At 41.8% G+C, this 16,241-nt stretch overlaps 1 protein-coding gene across 1 annotated transcript in view; it reads right to left on the bottom strand.

Annotated features, from left to right (window-relative positions):
- The window catches only part of SMAP1 (small ArfGAP 1), a 73,808-nt gene that overhangs the window by 2,852 nt on the left and 54,715 nt on the right, over positions 1-16,241 (bottom strand). Inside the window, exons 7-9 of the mRNA XM_026845131.1 lie at positions 14,443-14,570; positions 2,132-2,300; positions 1,176-1,504 (exon numbers count right to left, since the gene is read on the bottom strand). Of these exons, the coding sequence (XP_026700932.1) occupies positions 1,176-1,504; positions 2,132-2,300; positions 14,443-14,570 (626 nt within the window). The remainder of the gene's footprint in view (positions 1-1,175; positions 1,505-2,131; positions 2,301-14,442; positions 14,571-16,241) is intronic.

Genomic DNA, 16,241 nt, shown 5'->3' with positions numbered 1-16,241 from the left:
AGCACAAAGTGTACACTAACACTTTTAGAGATCCTTTTAAACATGTTTAAGAAATTAAAAAATAGCATGAAAATGCTACATATAAATAATAGATTAGCCTACGCAAATTGTCTACAGGAAAATGTTAGAGTGCAAAACACTGCACATCCCACTGAAATTTATCCTGACGCCTGTAAATTAAAGTATTAATTGTTAATGGCTATCCTCAAGAACCCAAATTCTGCTTTTAGTTATAAGGCTGTGTTTACCTTTCAGTATTTTGTAACTCTAGCTAAACTAGCTTTTTACCTGAGTACTTCAGGTGCCAGGATGAGAGTAGCTACAGAAGCAGAGATATGAGTTGGGTCTACCCTGGCAAAACTGACTGTCTGCTTATGTATTAGTTATCTTTAATTGAATTACTGACAGAATCACAGAATCATCTAGGTTGGAAAGAACCTTGAAGATCATCTAGTCCAACCATTAACCTAACACTGACAGTTCCCAACTACACCATGTCCTTAAGTGCTAAGTCAACCCCACCCTTAAAACACCTCCAGGGATGGGGACTCCACCACCTCCCTGGGCAGCCCATTCCAACACCTAACAACCCCTTCTGGAAATAAATGCTTCCTGACATCTAGTGTAAACCTGCCCTAGTGCAACTTGATGCCGTTAACTCTTGTCCTGTCACTTACTACTAGGTTAAAGAGACTCATCCCCAGCTCTCTGCACCCTCCTTTCAGGGAGCTGTAGAGGGCGATGAGGTCTCCCCTCAGCCTCCTCTTCTCCAGACTAAACACCCCCAGTTCCCTCAGCCGCTCCCCGTACGACCTGTGCTCCAGACCCTGCACCAGCTCCGTTGCCCTTCTCTGGACACGCTCGAGTCATTCAATGTCCTTTTTGGAGTGAGAGGCCCAAAACTGAACACAGGAATCGAGGGGCGGCCTCACCAGTGCCGAGTACAGGGGTAAGATCCCTTCCCTGTCCCTGCTGGCCACGCTATTGCTGACACAAGTCAGGATGCCATTGGCCTTCTTGGCTGATTTTTTTTTAACACATGCCTCTGGGCAGTTCACAGTCCAGCAGTCTGTAACTTGGCTACACTGCAACTTTCCTCCTACAGGCAAACATTCTGTATCTGAGAAGCAGCATCTGTCCTAAAGCACTCTTGCCTGGGAATAGGAAGTCTTTACCTGAGAGAGGTTCCATTGAGCTTGTTGGCTTTGCTGCAATCCATACTTATTTTGTGGCGTGACCATCTGTCCCACCATTCCACCTTGTGGTCCAACGACATTTTGAGGAAGTCCCATCACACCAGTTTGTGTAGTACCACTAAATCCGTTGGGCATTCCCATTCCTACCATCACACCAGTGCTCTGTCCCATAACTGGCACCGATTGTCCCATCATGTTTCCCATCATCCCAGTTGCTGCAGGCACAGGAACTCCCATGGCTGGAAAGCCTTGAAAATGAGTTGATGGTTGTGTGGTAAATGGCATAGAAGACGACCCCATGAACATACCTGGTCCAGAGAAGGGAAGATTTCAGCAAAAGCGTTTTGTAATTTTCTCCCCCACCCCCATAAGTCAGAAGTACACCAAAATAATTTTGAAGGATAACTTTGTCCCGTTGTATGTCAGTCTGGTAAAAGTAAAAAATTGCTTAAAAACTCTCAAAGGAAAGGGACTCAACAACCAGAGGTTAACTGCCAAAAAGAGTCTGGCAAATCCCTGTGGTAAACTAGAATCTTTTAATCGCTGTACTGGAGGTCTTTGTTTTCATACAAACATAGCTAAGATCAAGACATGACAGCCCTGTACTGGTCCTGGCAGCCTGCACTTCGCACAGCAGAGACCTGGACCCTAAGTGATGAATTCAATTGCAGAAACTGAGTTCACAAATCTTTCAGTAAATCGTATACTTGATAATTTGAACAACTATAAGTAAATTAAAATCACATACTATCTCTTTTCATTTGTTTCTCTATTACATTTCAATAATTTTCTCATTTTTATAAATAGTAAAAATAACTATCTTCATTTGACTATAGGTAGCAGGGTACCAACCTCAGTTTAATACTTGTGGGAGATTACTATTTTAGGTAAAGCTTAAAATAGGACTGCACAGAAACCTTGACAAAATTATTTACCCGGAGCATTTTGCTGCTGCATGGTTCCTGTGCCATACAGTGATAAGATGGAGTCTTTGGAGAGTTGTTTCTTTGCCGACTCTTCAGATTTTGTTGTTTGCTCAGTGAATAGATCAAGATCCCCAGATGCCGCAGACAAGGTGGCAGCTGCTGGTTTAGTGGAAGTGCTCTGGGAAACAAAGGTCAAGACAGACTCCTGAATGAAACCAGCAAAAGATGTTAAATATTTACTGCACATCTTCACTCCTGAACCAAATAAAATCCAGTTAATTTACAGAAATTAACCTTAAGTAAATGAGGATTTAAAAAGATGTGGTATGACCAAAGACAAGAAACCAATATGTACAATATGGGAGGAAGACCAGACAGAGGTTACAAAACACACATAACTAAACCCCCCACCAGCTCCAGGGCATACACACACAGATTATTCATTCCTGTTGCTCCTACATTTTTCACCAGTGAGAAGCATAAACCATGATCTGTAGTTAGATTATGAAAAATAATTAGGAAATCAATGAGGAGATTACAATTCACATCTCATTAATCCTCTCATAGGCAGAATAGATTAGAGAAGAGCTAAAATAAAAGATTAAGTGCTTTGGAATATACTACCACAACGAACATGAACAGTACTTCTGGAGAAAAAGCAAAAGTAGAATTTCAGTTCATCTACTTAAAGTAGTAACATTTCCGAAATATGCTGTTTATAATTGGCTTAGAATTCTTTAAGTACGTTTTGTTAACTGAGAAAGCATAATTTATCTAAAGCTTACTGCAGTCTAGGGCTGAAAAAACGAAATACAGGCTGTCAGGCTTTTTGTTGCTCTTGCACCAAAATGTTTTGTGAACAAATGACATCCAGGTGTCTTTCAGTGCTGTTATTTTGCTGCTCATACACATACAGTTCCATATGGGGGCTTGCTCAGTTAACTAGTCAACACGCTGCAGTCTTGTTCTATTTCTTAAATTACACAAGTCATCCTGTTACCGGTGGGAACTTTTAATATAGATCAACTGTACATGCATTGAAAAAGAGCCAGGATTGCAATGCATACCTGAATTGTGGCCTTATTTTAGGCCAGCTAAATGATACCCAATTGCTTAGCATACACCTGCTTAATCCCACAGCACGTGCGAGTTTCAACTCTTTCCTACACAGAAGGAAAATCCTCCTTGCACTACCGCCACGAGCGGACTGGATTTGCAACCAGGTCTGTCTGTACCAAAGATTATCAGACAGGCAAGAAGTCATCGATAGTAACATACCTCTGTTGTTGCTTAAAACAACCACCTCCAAACTTTTCCTGGTTTGGCTGGCAGGCTGCTGACTAGGCCCTGAAAAATTGACTATGGTCACGCTGGATTTGTATAAACACCACAATAGAAACATTCAATATGCAGCTTCAGAAAAGATATCTGACACCAGAACTGCTAAGCAGCTCTTGAAAAGCTAAAAAGCTCTGTTGTAAATCAGAGGGGAAAGAACACTGCAAAACAATTCTGTTACCAACTAAATTGGCCAGAAACCATCAGGAGAAAGGAGTACAGATTCATATGGTTGACGGTGAAAAGTCTCCAAAACTACTGTGGAAAGGAAAGAGAAAAAGAGTAAGAAATGGGAACTTGGTGGCAACTGAACCCCCTGCATTTTTACAACAGCTGATTTGGGCCAAGGTCGTGAGACTTTAGTAAGCAACAAAAGGTAGAGTGATGGCAACTACAGAGGAAAAGCAGATAGAACAAGACCTGGAATTGTTCAACTCCTGTGACGCCTTCTCTCTGGCCAATGTACACATAAACTATAATCTTCCTTACACACATATTATAAAAGCTACTGCCTCTTGCTTATTACTGACAAAAAATTCTGATTGCAAAGCAGTAGGAAGCCCTCTCCGTTTGAGAGAACTCTGTCAGCGTGGCATAACCAGTCTGAAAATACAGGAGTTGGATTTAGTAATACATTCAGGTAGAGGCCCATCTGAAATAGCCATATTTGTTTTACCATGCATATACCCAGGCAAGCCCACTACTGAATTATTCCATAGTGACATGGTCTTCCTACCACGGCACCTGCCTGAGACAGCCTCTGTACGACAGCCGTGCTCAGCGGAGCGGAGGAGCACGCATAAGCAGTGGAAGCGAGTTCACAGAGACGGCTTCGTCTCTGCTGCTGCTTGTACTGCAGTAAGGAAGGGGTTTGCTTTTCTCTAGAAGGGAGATGAGCAGACACGTCTGGGTTTGTTATTGTGGTGGGTTTTTTTTTAATAAATAATAGCGTCAGAAAAATCTCTTCTCATCTGGGATGAACCACAGTTTGGAATGTCTCCAGATCTATGAAAAAGTGTAACTATCTAACAAACAACATATTGTTACTATACAACTACTGTTACTATATAACACAATAAAACAAATCACTGCATGTGTGCACAGAAGAGAAAGGAGAGCCAAAGACCTGGAGGACTGATCATCTATTATGTTTACATCGTGAGATTAAATGTTCATTTAACGTCTCTTTATTCAGTTGGAAGATTCTGAGAGAAGCCAAAGCACTGAACAAGCACTCCCTAAAGTGTTCATCAGCTAAATAAATGGAAGGTAATGCAAAATACATGGCAAGAAAACAGCAGGTGGCATTCAAGTGAAAAAAAAAAAAAACAAAAACAAACCAACATTGACATGATTTTCACGTATCTAACATTCTCATACTAACCAAGACCCCTGTAAAAGTATATTTTAAGCATAAATTAATATAGTTTTCCTTTAAGAAAAGCTACACTTAGTGCTCTCAGTCATTATACCAAAACTAAACACTCATCGGGTGTTCATAGGGAACATACTGCCAAGCGGTTTCATGTTATTGTAACAGAATTTTTCAGAACTACTGGAATTCATGTCCAATATGCTTCATGTTTAAACATAAATATTTTTTATCATTGATAGCTTATGTACTACCTGTAAAAATTAATACCTATCCAAAGGAAGTTTTCACTGTGAAATACTGGGCAGATGTGTCAGGACCACAAATATGGCAGCTGAATCCATCACTTCACACTTGCTGTCTGACTACACAAATAGCATGTGGCTGACAAGAAGTTTAGATTAATGCACGAGACTAAAAATCAGGGTTTTAATTTTGGCTTTAATTCCCCAAAGACTGCAAAACATCAGATAAAGATCATGACATCCTCAGCATTTTAAGTTGGTCTGACAGTTGTAGCAGTCCAGATGGCCTCTGTCCATTGTCTGCGGTCCTGTCACCGGGCTCCACGGGAAGGAGCCTGGCTCCATCCTCTTTGGGCCCTCCCATCAGGTACTTAAAAACATTGATGAGATCCCCCTGAGCCTCCAGGCTGAACAGCGCCAGCTCTCAGCCTCTCCTCATAGAAGAGATGCTCCAGTCCATCATCTTAATGGCCCTTCGTTGGACTCTCTCCAGTATGTCCATGTCTCTCTTATACTGGGGAGCCCAGAACTGGACACACAGCACCCCAGAGATCGAGGGGAGCCTGACTGGCCTATAGATCCCTGGGTCCTCCTTCTGGTCCTTATTGAAGATCAGAGTGACATTTGCTTTCCTCCAATCCTCAGGCACCTCTCCCAGTCACCACAATCACTCAAAGATTATCAAGAGTGACCTCATGAAGACCTCAGCCAGCTCCCTGTGCATCTGTGGGTGCATCCCATCAGGGTCATGATCTATATCCAGTTTGCTTAAGATCCAAATCTCTTCCACCAAGGGCACATCTTCCATGCTCCAGCCTTTCCGCCTAGTCAGTCTCTGGGGCCTGGGATTCCGGAATGCTGATCTTGCTAGTAAAGACTGAGGCGAAGGCAGCATTTAGTACCTCAGCTCTACATTTATGTGTCCTGTTGTCACCAGGATGACTACCCCTTTCAGCAATGGGGCCACATTTTCCCCACTCTTCCTTTTGTTACCTATGTACTTATAAGTCCTTCTGTTGCCTTTGATATCCTTCACCAGATTCCACTCTGGTTGGGCTTTGGCTTTCCTAAGTCCACCCCTGCATGCCTGGATAGGGTGTCTGTATTCCTTCCAGGTTACCTCTCCCTGCTTCTACCTTCTGTAGGCTTGCTTTTTGTGTTTGAGTTTGGCTGGAGCATATTTTTTATCCATGCAGGCCTCCTGGCATCTTTTGCCTGACTTCCTGCTCAGTGGGACAGATCGCTCTTGAGCCTGGAGGTGGGGATCCTTGAATATCAAACAGCTTTCTTGAGTCCCTCTTCCCTTCAGGGCCTTATCCCCTTGGATTCTTTCAAGCAGATCCCTGAAGAGGCCAAAGCCTGTTTTCCTGAAGTCCAGGGTTGTGAACTTGCTTTTTGCCTTGCTCCCTTCTCTCAGGGTCCTCAACTCCACCATCTCATGGTCACTGCAGCCAAGGCTGCCTTCAGCCTTCACATCCCCAATGAGCCCATTCTTGTTTGCAAGTATAAGGTTGAGCAGAGCACCCCTCTTCATTGGCTCCTCTGTCACCTGGGTCAGGAAGTTGTTGTTGATGCTCTCCACGAACCTCCTGGATCCCTTATGTCCTGCTGTGCTATACTGGGGTACTGGGGTGGCTGAAGTCCCCCATGAGGACCAGGGCCTGTTAGTGTGAGGCTGCTCCTAGCTGTCTGCAGAAGTCCTCATCTGCTTATTCTTCCTGGTCAGGCAGCCTACAGCAGACACCCAATGCAAGGTTACCCATACCTGTCTGCTCTGAAGTCCTTACCCATAAGCTCTCAGCTGTCTCACTGCCCATTCCCAGGCACAGCTCTGCACGTTCCAGCTATTCTCTCACATCAAGGACGACTCCACCTACTTGTCTTCCCAGTCTGTCCTTCCTAAAGAGGAAGGATCTCTTTTTGTGTGTCCCTCCACTGCAGGCTCCAGTCATTGGAGCCTTCTCACCACATCTCCATGATCCCAACGAGACCGTAGCCCTGCAACAGCACACAGACCTCCAGTTTCTCACGGTGGTTCCCCATGCTGCATGCATTAGTGTACAGACATCCCACCATGCTCATTCCCCCAAAGGGGTCTGGTAGCTTTTCCCGTAATGGTGCCTTACAGGCACTTCCTTGCTTACATGCAAATGCCTGAGGTGACATTACTTAAGACCTGTTTTGTTGATTTTTGCATTCCTTTTTGTTCATATCACTGCAGGCCCTTTGCCTGACCCTGTCCGTCACTTCCCCACAGGGCTGCTGGTAAATTCCTTACTGTCCCTAGTTTAAAGCCTGCCTTACCAGGGTGGCCATCCTGCTGGCAAACACGGCTTTGCCCTGCTTGCTGTGGTGGATCCCATTTCTCGCAAGCAGATGCTAATCCTCAATCAGGGTCCCACAGTCAGAGAAACTAAAACCCTCTTGCCATCACCAGCTCTGCAAGCAATTGCTGACATGTAGCATCAGTGCTCTCCTCTTTACGCTCTTTCCTTCCACTGGCATGATTCAGGACCACACCACCTGGGCCCCTGTGCCCCTTACTAACCACCCCCCAAGCTCTGTAGTCAACTCTTCCCTCCAGATTATCCCTGGCAGTGCCCACATGCCCACAGCAAGGGGTCACAGAGCGATGGACAAGCTTTAGCGCTCCCTTCACAACATCCCAGACCCAAGCCCCTAGCAGGTAGCAAAATTCTCTAGACAACAGGTCAAGTCAGCAGATGGGTGCTTCTGTCCCCCACAGCAGGCAGTTGCCCACGATTACCACTTGCCACTTTATCCTGGTGGCCTTATACGGCTCAGTATCGGTTGCCTCAGGTGCTTCCCTTGAAAGCACCTCTTCAGCTCTGAGCACCATGAAACAGTTCTGTAGTTGCAAGTCTTCAGCTGGAGCTGGTGCCAGAAGTCACCAACTTCCATTCTGTGCCTTCCCCAGAGCTTGCACTTACCACCCTGACAGGAACAGACTCTGCCTGTGTCTCCACTGCAGTCGGGGTCCGGGGCTCTTGAAGCTGCTGTGTCTCTGAGAAGATCCTGTCTGTCTCTCATCCTCTCTGATGCTGCACAGCCTGATTGCTTCCTGCCAGAACTCCTCCACCTGGTGACACAGCTCTTGAAGAAGAGCACACCTCCTGCAGGGAAGACGACCATCTCTTGTGGCCTCAGGGAGAGGCTCCATGCACTCCCCACAGCCTGCAGCTTGCAGGGCTGCATCCAACATCCGAAGTTCTGTCTGGGTCAAAGCCTCTGCCCTGGGAGGGACAGCTGCGCTCTGACACCTGCAAACCCAAAGAGAGGCGGCAGCAGTGGAAATGGAAGAGGGAAGTGGATGGTGGGACCCGTGCAGTTGAGCGAAGGACTGCAGAAGAGAAAATGGCATGCATGCACTTTCCTGCTACCTGCAGGTCTCTGGCACTGGCTGGTATCCTGTAAGTAAGCAGGGATGGGCTGTAGAAAAGTCAGGCCTCTGCTGTTTCTCATTTAAATGGTGATAAATAATGGTCCCACATAACATTTTCAGTTTCTCCCTGCTGACTGGAAAAGCTGTCTGCATTCCAGGGAAGCAGGGAAAATACAGCCTAGTACACCATCACTCTTATGCAAGCAAGTAAGGCAGTACACTACTAGGGTCTTAAATTCTGGGGACAATTTTTATCCTTTTTATCTTTGCACTATCAATGGACTTGCTGGTTATTTCAACTCTTTCTGGTTTTGATTTTGTGTATTTTGTTTTTAGGCATCTAGACAGTTCCACTAAAAAACATCAACTGTTATTTCCTGGTAATAACTGATAAGGAAACAGGCACTCAACTATATACAGTTCATGGAATCGAACAACACCACTAAGAAATCTCATCCGTTCTCTTGCTTTAAGGAATTACCAGCAACACCTGAAAAAGTCAGATTAAGATGTCAGATGTCTCAGGTGGTACACAATAACATAATTATCCCTACAATAAGATTAAAAATTCAAATTTATTTCTTATTGTATGTCCAGTACTTACAGCAAACAATGCAGACTTTTATTTGCAATCAACCTTCTTAGGCTTGAAGACATTTATCCCCACTGGACTCTCTTTTCTAACTCTTTCTTCAGATTTCCCTTCTCTAAAACTTAAAATATTCTTCCTCTCCTCTAGACTCTGTCCATCTGGTCCCTTCTGGTTCTGAGGTATGATGCCTGCACTTCCACTGTGCTCCACCTAAGGCATTTCCAGCTCCAAAGAGAGGATAAATCATAGACCTGTAGAATGGTTTGGGTCGGAAGGAACCTTAAAGATCATCTAGTTCCAACCCCCTGACATGGGCAGGGACACCTTCCACTAGAGCAGGTTGCTCAAAGCCCCGTCCAGCCTGGCCTTGAACACTGCCAGGGAGGGGGCAGCCACAGCTTCTCTGGGCAACCTGTGCCAGTGTCTCACCACCCTCATTGTAGAAAATTCCTTCTTTCTATTTAATCTAAATCGACCCTCTTTCAGTTATAAGGTCTCCCCAGAGCCTTCTCTTCTCCAGGCTGAACAACCCCAACTCTCTCAGCCTGTTCTTACAGGGGAGATGCTCCAGCCCCCTGATCATCTTCGTGGGCCTCCTCTGGACTCACTCAAGCAGGTCCATGTCCTTCTTGTGTTCGGGGCCCCAGAGCTGGACACAGTACTCCAGGTGGGGTCTCACAAGAGCGGAGTAGAGGGGGAGAATCCCCTCCCTTGACCTGCTGGCCACACTTCTCTTGATGCAGCCCAGGACACAGCTGGCTTTCTGGGCTGTGAGCACACATTGCTGGCTCACCGTCAGTTTTCTATCCACTAATACCCTCAAGTCCTTCTCCGCAGGGCTTCTTTCACTGCCCAGTCTGTATCCATGTTTGGGATTGCCCTGACCCAAATGAAGGAATGAAAACGTTGGCTTTCATATACTTCAAAATTTAGAGAGGGGTAAAATAAACATAAGCAGAAACTACAAACAATTCAACTGATCATATTAGAATAGGACTAAATAGTTCTCCAGTAAGACTCTGCTTAAATAACATTCACAATAAAGGAACCTTCTGACGCATCCCATTTTTTCATAAAAACTGTGGATTTGACACATTATCAGCACCACAATTTGTTAACAAGTGAAGCTTCTTTGATGATCTATGGCAACCATGCTAGGTACACACATCTGGCCTCAGGGGAAAATAAGTATTTAAGAACATCTAGTTATCTAAAACATACTACTTACATTGAAGTTTGTCAGGCATGAATCGTGAAGAACATATATCATCTCTATAAAACCGTATTTTTGTAGCCACTGAATCAATTCTTAGCTCCCAATACAATTCAAATCAGGCACACACAAAAAAATCCAAAAATGGTTGACTGGATTTCAGTATCCTGCTTGGAGAAAGACTTACATTAAATGCTTCAGTGAATTAATACTTTCAAACTTAATACATAACAATTCTCCCTTTCTCCCTCTCCCTACAATTTTCAGTGAAGAATGAAGATCACACTTTTGCTGGAAAACATATCTATACAAAATCTTAAATTAAAATCTGGCTAAAACAATTTAGGAAAATCTTTTTAAGTATAGCTAAGAATGATAGACCTTTGCTCAGTTCCTGTACAATGTCTGACAACAAAAAAACTGTTTTAATAGCTATAAATTAACTATGCTCACCTCACATGAAAAAGCATTACTACACATACAAAATGTATTTTTTTCCTTTTTTCTGTCCATAAATAACCCATAATGGGAGAATTTATAGTATATGCCTTTTACCTAACTTTACATTAAGAACTGGTTAAGTTAACTCTTCTTAAACCCCTGAGTTTGCTAAGAGGCAAAATTCTAGGAAAAATTATTCATTCAGACATTGTTCTTTACCAGTCCTTTACAAATTCAACAGCTTTCATTAGCATCCAGCTAGACAGACTAGTAGGAAGAAACAGTGGTTTTGAAAGCTATAATAAAGACACATATCTGAAAGCAGAATAAAAGTGCACATGATCCTTAACGCTCAAGTCACATTTGAAAAAGGAAAAACAAATGCTTTTGTGTTCACTTGAAAATCATGTCTTGACTATGTCAATGGTCATAAATCCTAAGTTTTGCAGACATCATGTTGTTTCAGTCTCATAATAAAACATTCAAACAGACATTTCTGTGCTCCACAGTGCCATAAAAAGGCGCATTTAGCAGTAAATGCCGTCTTTCAGGTTAAGCTGGAAAAGAAAAGCAATCCTGTGAAAAATCTACGGTCATACATTGCTTCTACAAATCAGTTTGAGGAGCACCATTGAATTCACTTCCCTGTCGATGTTCACAAATCCCACTGTGGTATCTCAGAAGCACCTACTATGCAGAACATCATGGTAAATATCTCTGAGTGAGAAAGCAAGCCACACTATCCCACACTTGATCCATTCTTCTAGTTATTTTTTTTCACTTCAATGCATTCTGTTAATAGACATTCAAACAAGAGCTACTCATTTCAACTTAAGAATTGGCCATGGATTCCTACTCTAAATTTTCCAATTCCAAACATAGGAACTGAATGTTAGGATTGCTCAGCTGCTGGAGTGAGTTCTAGCTTACGCTCACTTTTCTATTTGTAGTCTTGCAGAAAATAATTGCACATCATCACGGCACTTTTTTACTTCAAGAAATCAGACAAGAGTCCTTAAAATGTCTCCTTATGAAGCCGCCTTTCCAGTCTACAATATTCTCCTGACTCTTCTCTGAATCCCAAACAACTTTTATCTGTATTACAAGGTGGAAGTTCTTAAAAAACACTCATATCACTACCAAATGAGAGGTACCTTCAACATCATCAGTTCCCAGACTAAACACCACTGACCTGAAATGCAAGGCCTGCAAGGCCTTGTTAATTCTAAAGCAAAACAGAATATTCCCTTTGCCACAGTTTACCAAACAACCCATGTAATCAGCATCAGAAACCCATCTTCTGCTACCTGACCATGTCCCCGTCTCTTACCTGGGGAAACTATCTGATTATATTACACTTTCTTTGAGATTACTGACTGAAAATGGAAGAGCGCGAAGAATTAAATCTTGCAATATGCCATAAGGATCATGTGTTTGATAAAAGTTTTGTTTGCTACTCCTCATTAGGGCACTCAGAAAAAACAAAATGTCACTAAAAATTTGGACTGCTTTGTTAACAGCAAGTAAAATACATTCATGCTTTCTAGCATACAAACAAAGTGATACTTACCAAATACTGAGAATAGTATTATCGGTTCTACCACTTTTCAATCCATTTAGTAAGTGTCATACTCGATATAGAAACTAGAGCAAGAAAAGCTAAACTACATTTCAAAACATGTCTCACAGAAGAACCAGTAACCAAATCTTTATCATAGAAATGCACTTTAAATGATCTATGGTCTTTAATTGCTAATACATATAATTCAATATGCTTTAGCAGCTACTCCATTATTTAACCAATCACCAATCATCACCACCCAGGGGATCACCCTTCACTTTGATTTTTCTCACTTTTAAATATTTAGCCTTCTTTTGGATTTCCTGTATTCTACAGTTAAATCACTTCTTTAACCAGCAGGTTACATCACTTGTTCCCAGAACAGAAACAAGAAAAGGCTTTTCTCTTGTTTCTCAGGCTGCTCTTTTCTCCTGAGCAGACAGTAACTACATGCAGAAGTCACTTCCAGCTTCAGAAAGACAGGAAAGGGGGAAACCCAGAATTCAACCCTATCCATTACATGTGGTACTACCACTGGCCCATTTATTTTGGGGCCAAGTGGAAACTTCACTATTCTAGATTTCTCAATCTACACCCAAATCGGATACATTAAAAAACTCAGTGAAGCTGGAAAGGGGCTACTGCTTTTTACAGCTAGCTCTACAGGTAGGTTCATCTAGATCAATTTTGACATAAGGTTGTAGAATAGCAGACAACAAGCATTCCAACACTGTTCTTTCTGGTACTTTGAACAGAGACTTCCACAAGAGACAAGAAAACTACACCAACACTTTTCCTTTGCAATTTCAGCTAACACATCCAAACCTAAATGTATGTATACAGCTCATTTCCCTCACCATTTATGGGTGGCTTAAGGCATGGTGGGAAGCTTGTTCTATCTAGTTTTGTGTTTAAAAGAAATGTAGTTTCAGTCTCTAAAACCATACCTAGCATGTTGCACAAAGTCAAGCGACAAGTAGGGAAAGGGAGACTAAAGGACAAAGAATAAAAATTACAGTCAAATCTGCTGAACCACACAGATATGCTTTGAGGTGACCACATTGATCAACAGAACATTTGGAAAGAAAATTACAATATCTCAGTTCAATCAAAATTCCTTTCCATCATCATCCCTTCCATTTAGTATATTATGAAAACTACTGGATAAAGAGAAATGTACAGATCACAGGTCCCAAACCATAAATTCAAGAACACACACAGTTCTGTCTGGTTCAGCTGAATGACACAGAAAGCCTTCCATAAAAATAAGATGCTAAATTACCTTAAAATGACCCCACAGATGGGGAGATTAGCTGAGTATTCCTCCAAAGGCTCCCCCTCAGAAGCCAGTCTGTGTAAGGGAACCTGCACATGTGCATTCTGATCTGCACCAGCCACGTTCATCACCTTGTTCTTTGAGGCTGACAGCTAATTTAAGAGACCTGCAGCCTTAAGCAGTTTCTTTGTGTGTCCAAAAGCTGCCTTTCTCAGCTACAATAGGCATGGCAATGGGGTCGCTTTCAAATTATCATGGCTATAAGAAAGGGAGCGGGCCAGGTGCAGGCAGTATGTTACCCTTCCTTGAGGAAAGAGAGGCATACGAGCCCCAAGATGAAATAAAAGACAGATCAGACCAGGTAGCAGTATTATATTTTCTTGATATCCATTCTTGAGTTTGAGTATAAAGCTTGAAACCCCCAATTTATCAGCTCTTAAGACAGAAACATCTGCTGTAGCCTTTCCTAAATATCAGCATCACAAAGCAATGTGAGGTCTTAAAAAATATGACTCAAAGCCCAATAACCTGAGAAGATAAATTAAAAATATATTCAGCAATACCTACTAAAAAAAGAACAAGACAAAAGAATATAAATTGAAAGAAAACATGACTACCATGACCAGGGTAAGACAGAATCCAACTTAGCTGGATAACAAGGGGGAATCAGAAGGAAAGACCAAACTATCTCCTAATTCTATATCCAAGCAGTACAAAAGCTTGAAGAGATGAGAAAAATATAGCCATTACAGCTAAAGAGTCTCCAGCCATAAGTGCTGAGAATAAAGTATTCCTTCTGTGTGAATGAACAATTCCCTGGAGGAAAACAGGCACGCGCACACACATATTTATGCACACATATAACTAAATAAATTTTACCTGAGCAGGAGGTACAGCAGCTGCTGGTAAAGGATTAGAGATCATTGGACCGAAGATATCCAGGTCATCATTCAGCGCTGTGACGGTAGCAGTGCCTCCATTTGTAACAGATGATTCAGCTGGACCATCTTAAAAGACAACAGAATCACATTTGAAGTGAAAATTGTTAATATTTTAACAGCATGAGAATAATTAAAGCTGCCTGTTTCCTCCTACCCTGCCTCCATCAAAGATGGATTTCATTTCTGAGATAAGACGTTTTTCGGACTGTGATACTGTTCAGATTTTGTAAGGACTTCTTTTTCCCTAAAAAGATGGTATGCTACTGTGCTTCATAAAGAAAACCACCACCAAAACACTTGAAGACTTTCCTAAGGACAGGCACGCCAACTTATCAGTACACATTACTCATTTTTCAAGTGTCTTTTTCAAGCACACCAACATTTTTTGTCAGAATTTAAAAGGATGTCTTACTAAAGCAGCCCAAACTTGGTAGCTCTGTATCACACAAAATACACTGATCTGTGTTCTTGAATTAAAATTTGTATTTTAGAATCCATAAAGTTATTCTTGATATGCTAATTTACTCAATGGTATATAATTAAACTTTGCATTACGAAAAAAGTCCATTCTTCCCCCTTTTTTAAAGTACTTTGCACTGACTTTATTGTATAGCTCCACATGAGCACCCCTGCCAGGCACACTGGGCAAATTATCTGTAAAAACCTATGGCTCTTGCTCTGTACAGAGTTAACCTTCTGCAGCCTTGGTGCTTGTAACCACTTTAACACATGAATACATTTAGTGATTTAGGTGAAAGTAGGTATGTACCAGGCCAAAAAAAGGGCTCAAGAATTATGCTTTAAGGAGAATAGCAAGAAAATACTTTAAAAGATGTAGAGACAATGATATCACAAAATATTTTGAAAGAACAGAGAAACCATTTCTCATTTGATTTCAAGCTGTCCAAGAACAAGTAGAAAGAATTGGCTAATAAATGTTATTCCTAAACATATCACAAGTGGGTTGCTATTACACAGAGCTCAACAAATACAAAGGTGAGTCTAGATTTTGCTGAACACTACAATGACTGCATACTGTTAACAGCAAATTAAAGACAGCTTTTTTAGTCAAAAGAAGAAGTTAAATCTCTAAGTATCCAATACTCCCTGCAGAAGTCAGATTTCTCTGGCAGAACAAACTATCTGAATTAAATCAAAACTTTCTCTTCAAACAAAACACCGCCATGATAACTGGCATGGCTGTTTATGTATCACAGGAGGATCAGTACCCTAAAATCCCTAGATTACAGTACACTGAAAAAACTACTACTAACATCATAAAACAATTTCTACCTGATGCTTTAGCATGTTTAAAGAACAAAATTCCTTCTAGCAGCATGTGTTGTATCCACTGTTCTCACTATTCACAGTAAGTTTCTGTAAAGCAAATTTTAACTTACCTAGCATCTTAATTAAAGGATTTGGGTTAGTTTGTTTGTTTTTAAAGTCACACAATTACACATAGGTAGCTAACTTCAGATATATCCATCAGAAACTTCAGAAGTAAATTTATAAACTAACATAGCAATATATTCCAAATTTTAAACACAACAGAATAGAGACCACCACCGTTAAACTTCTAAAAGCACCAAGGACATTAAAAAATAGTTGCTATATATTTCAGAGAAACAGTCACCTCCTCCTTTTATTAAACTTTAAGAAGTTATTTTTATGTCCTACAACCACAACAGTTATCTACCTGACTGAAAAGATCCACTTCAAGAGCAAAGGACAATC

Source organism: Athene cunicularia, assembly GCF_003259725.1.
Source record: "Athene cunicularia isolate RWA chromosome 3 unlocalized genomic scaffold, athCun1 chr3_part1, whole genome shotgun sequence".
Taxonomy (NCBI): domain Eukaryota; kingdom Metazoa; phylum Chordata; class Aves; order Strigiformes; family Strigidae; genus Athene; species Athene cunicularia.
Note: the sequence above shows the minus strand (reverse complement) of the source record. Positions and strands in the feature narration are given on the sequence as shown.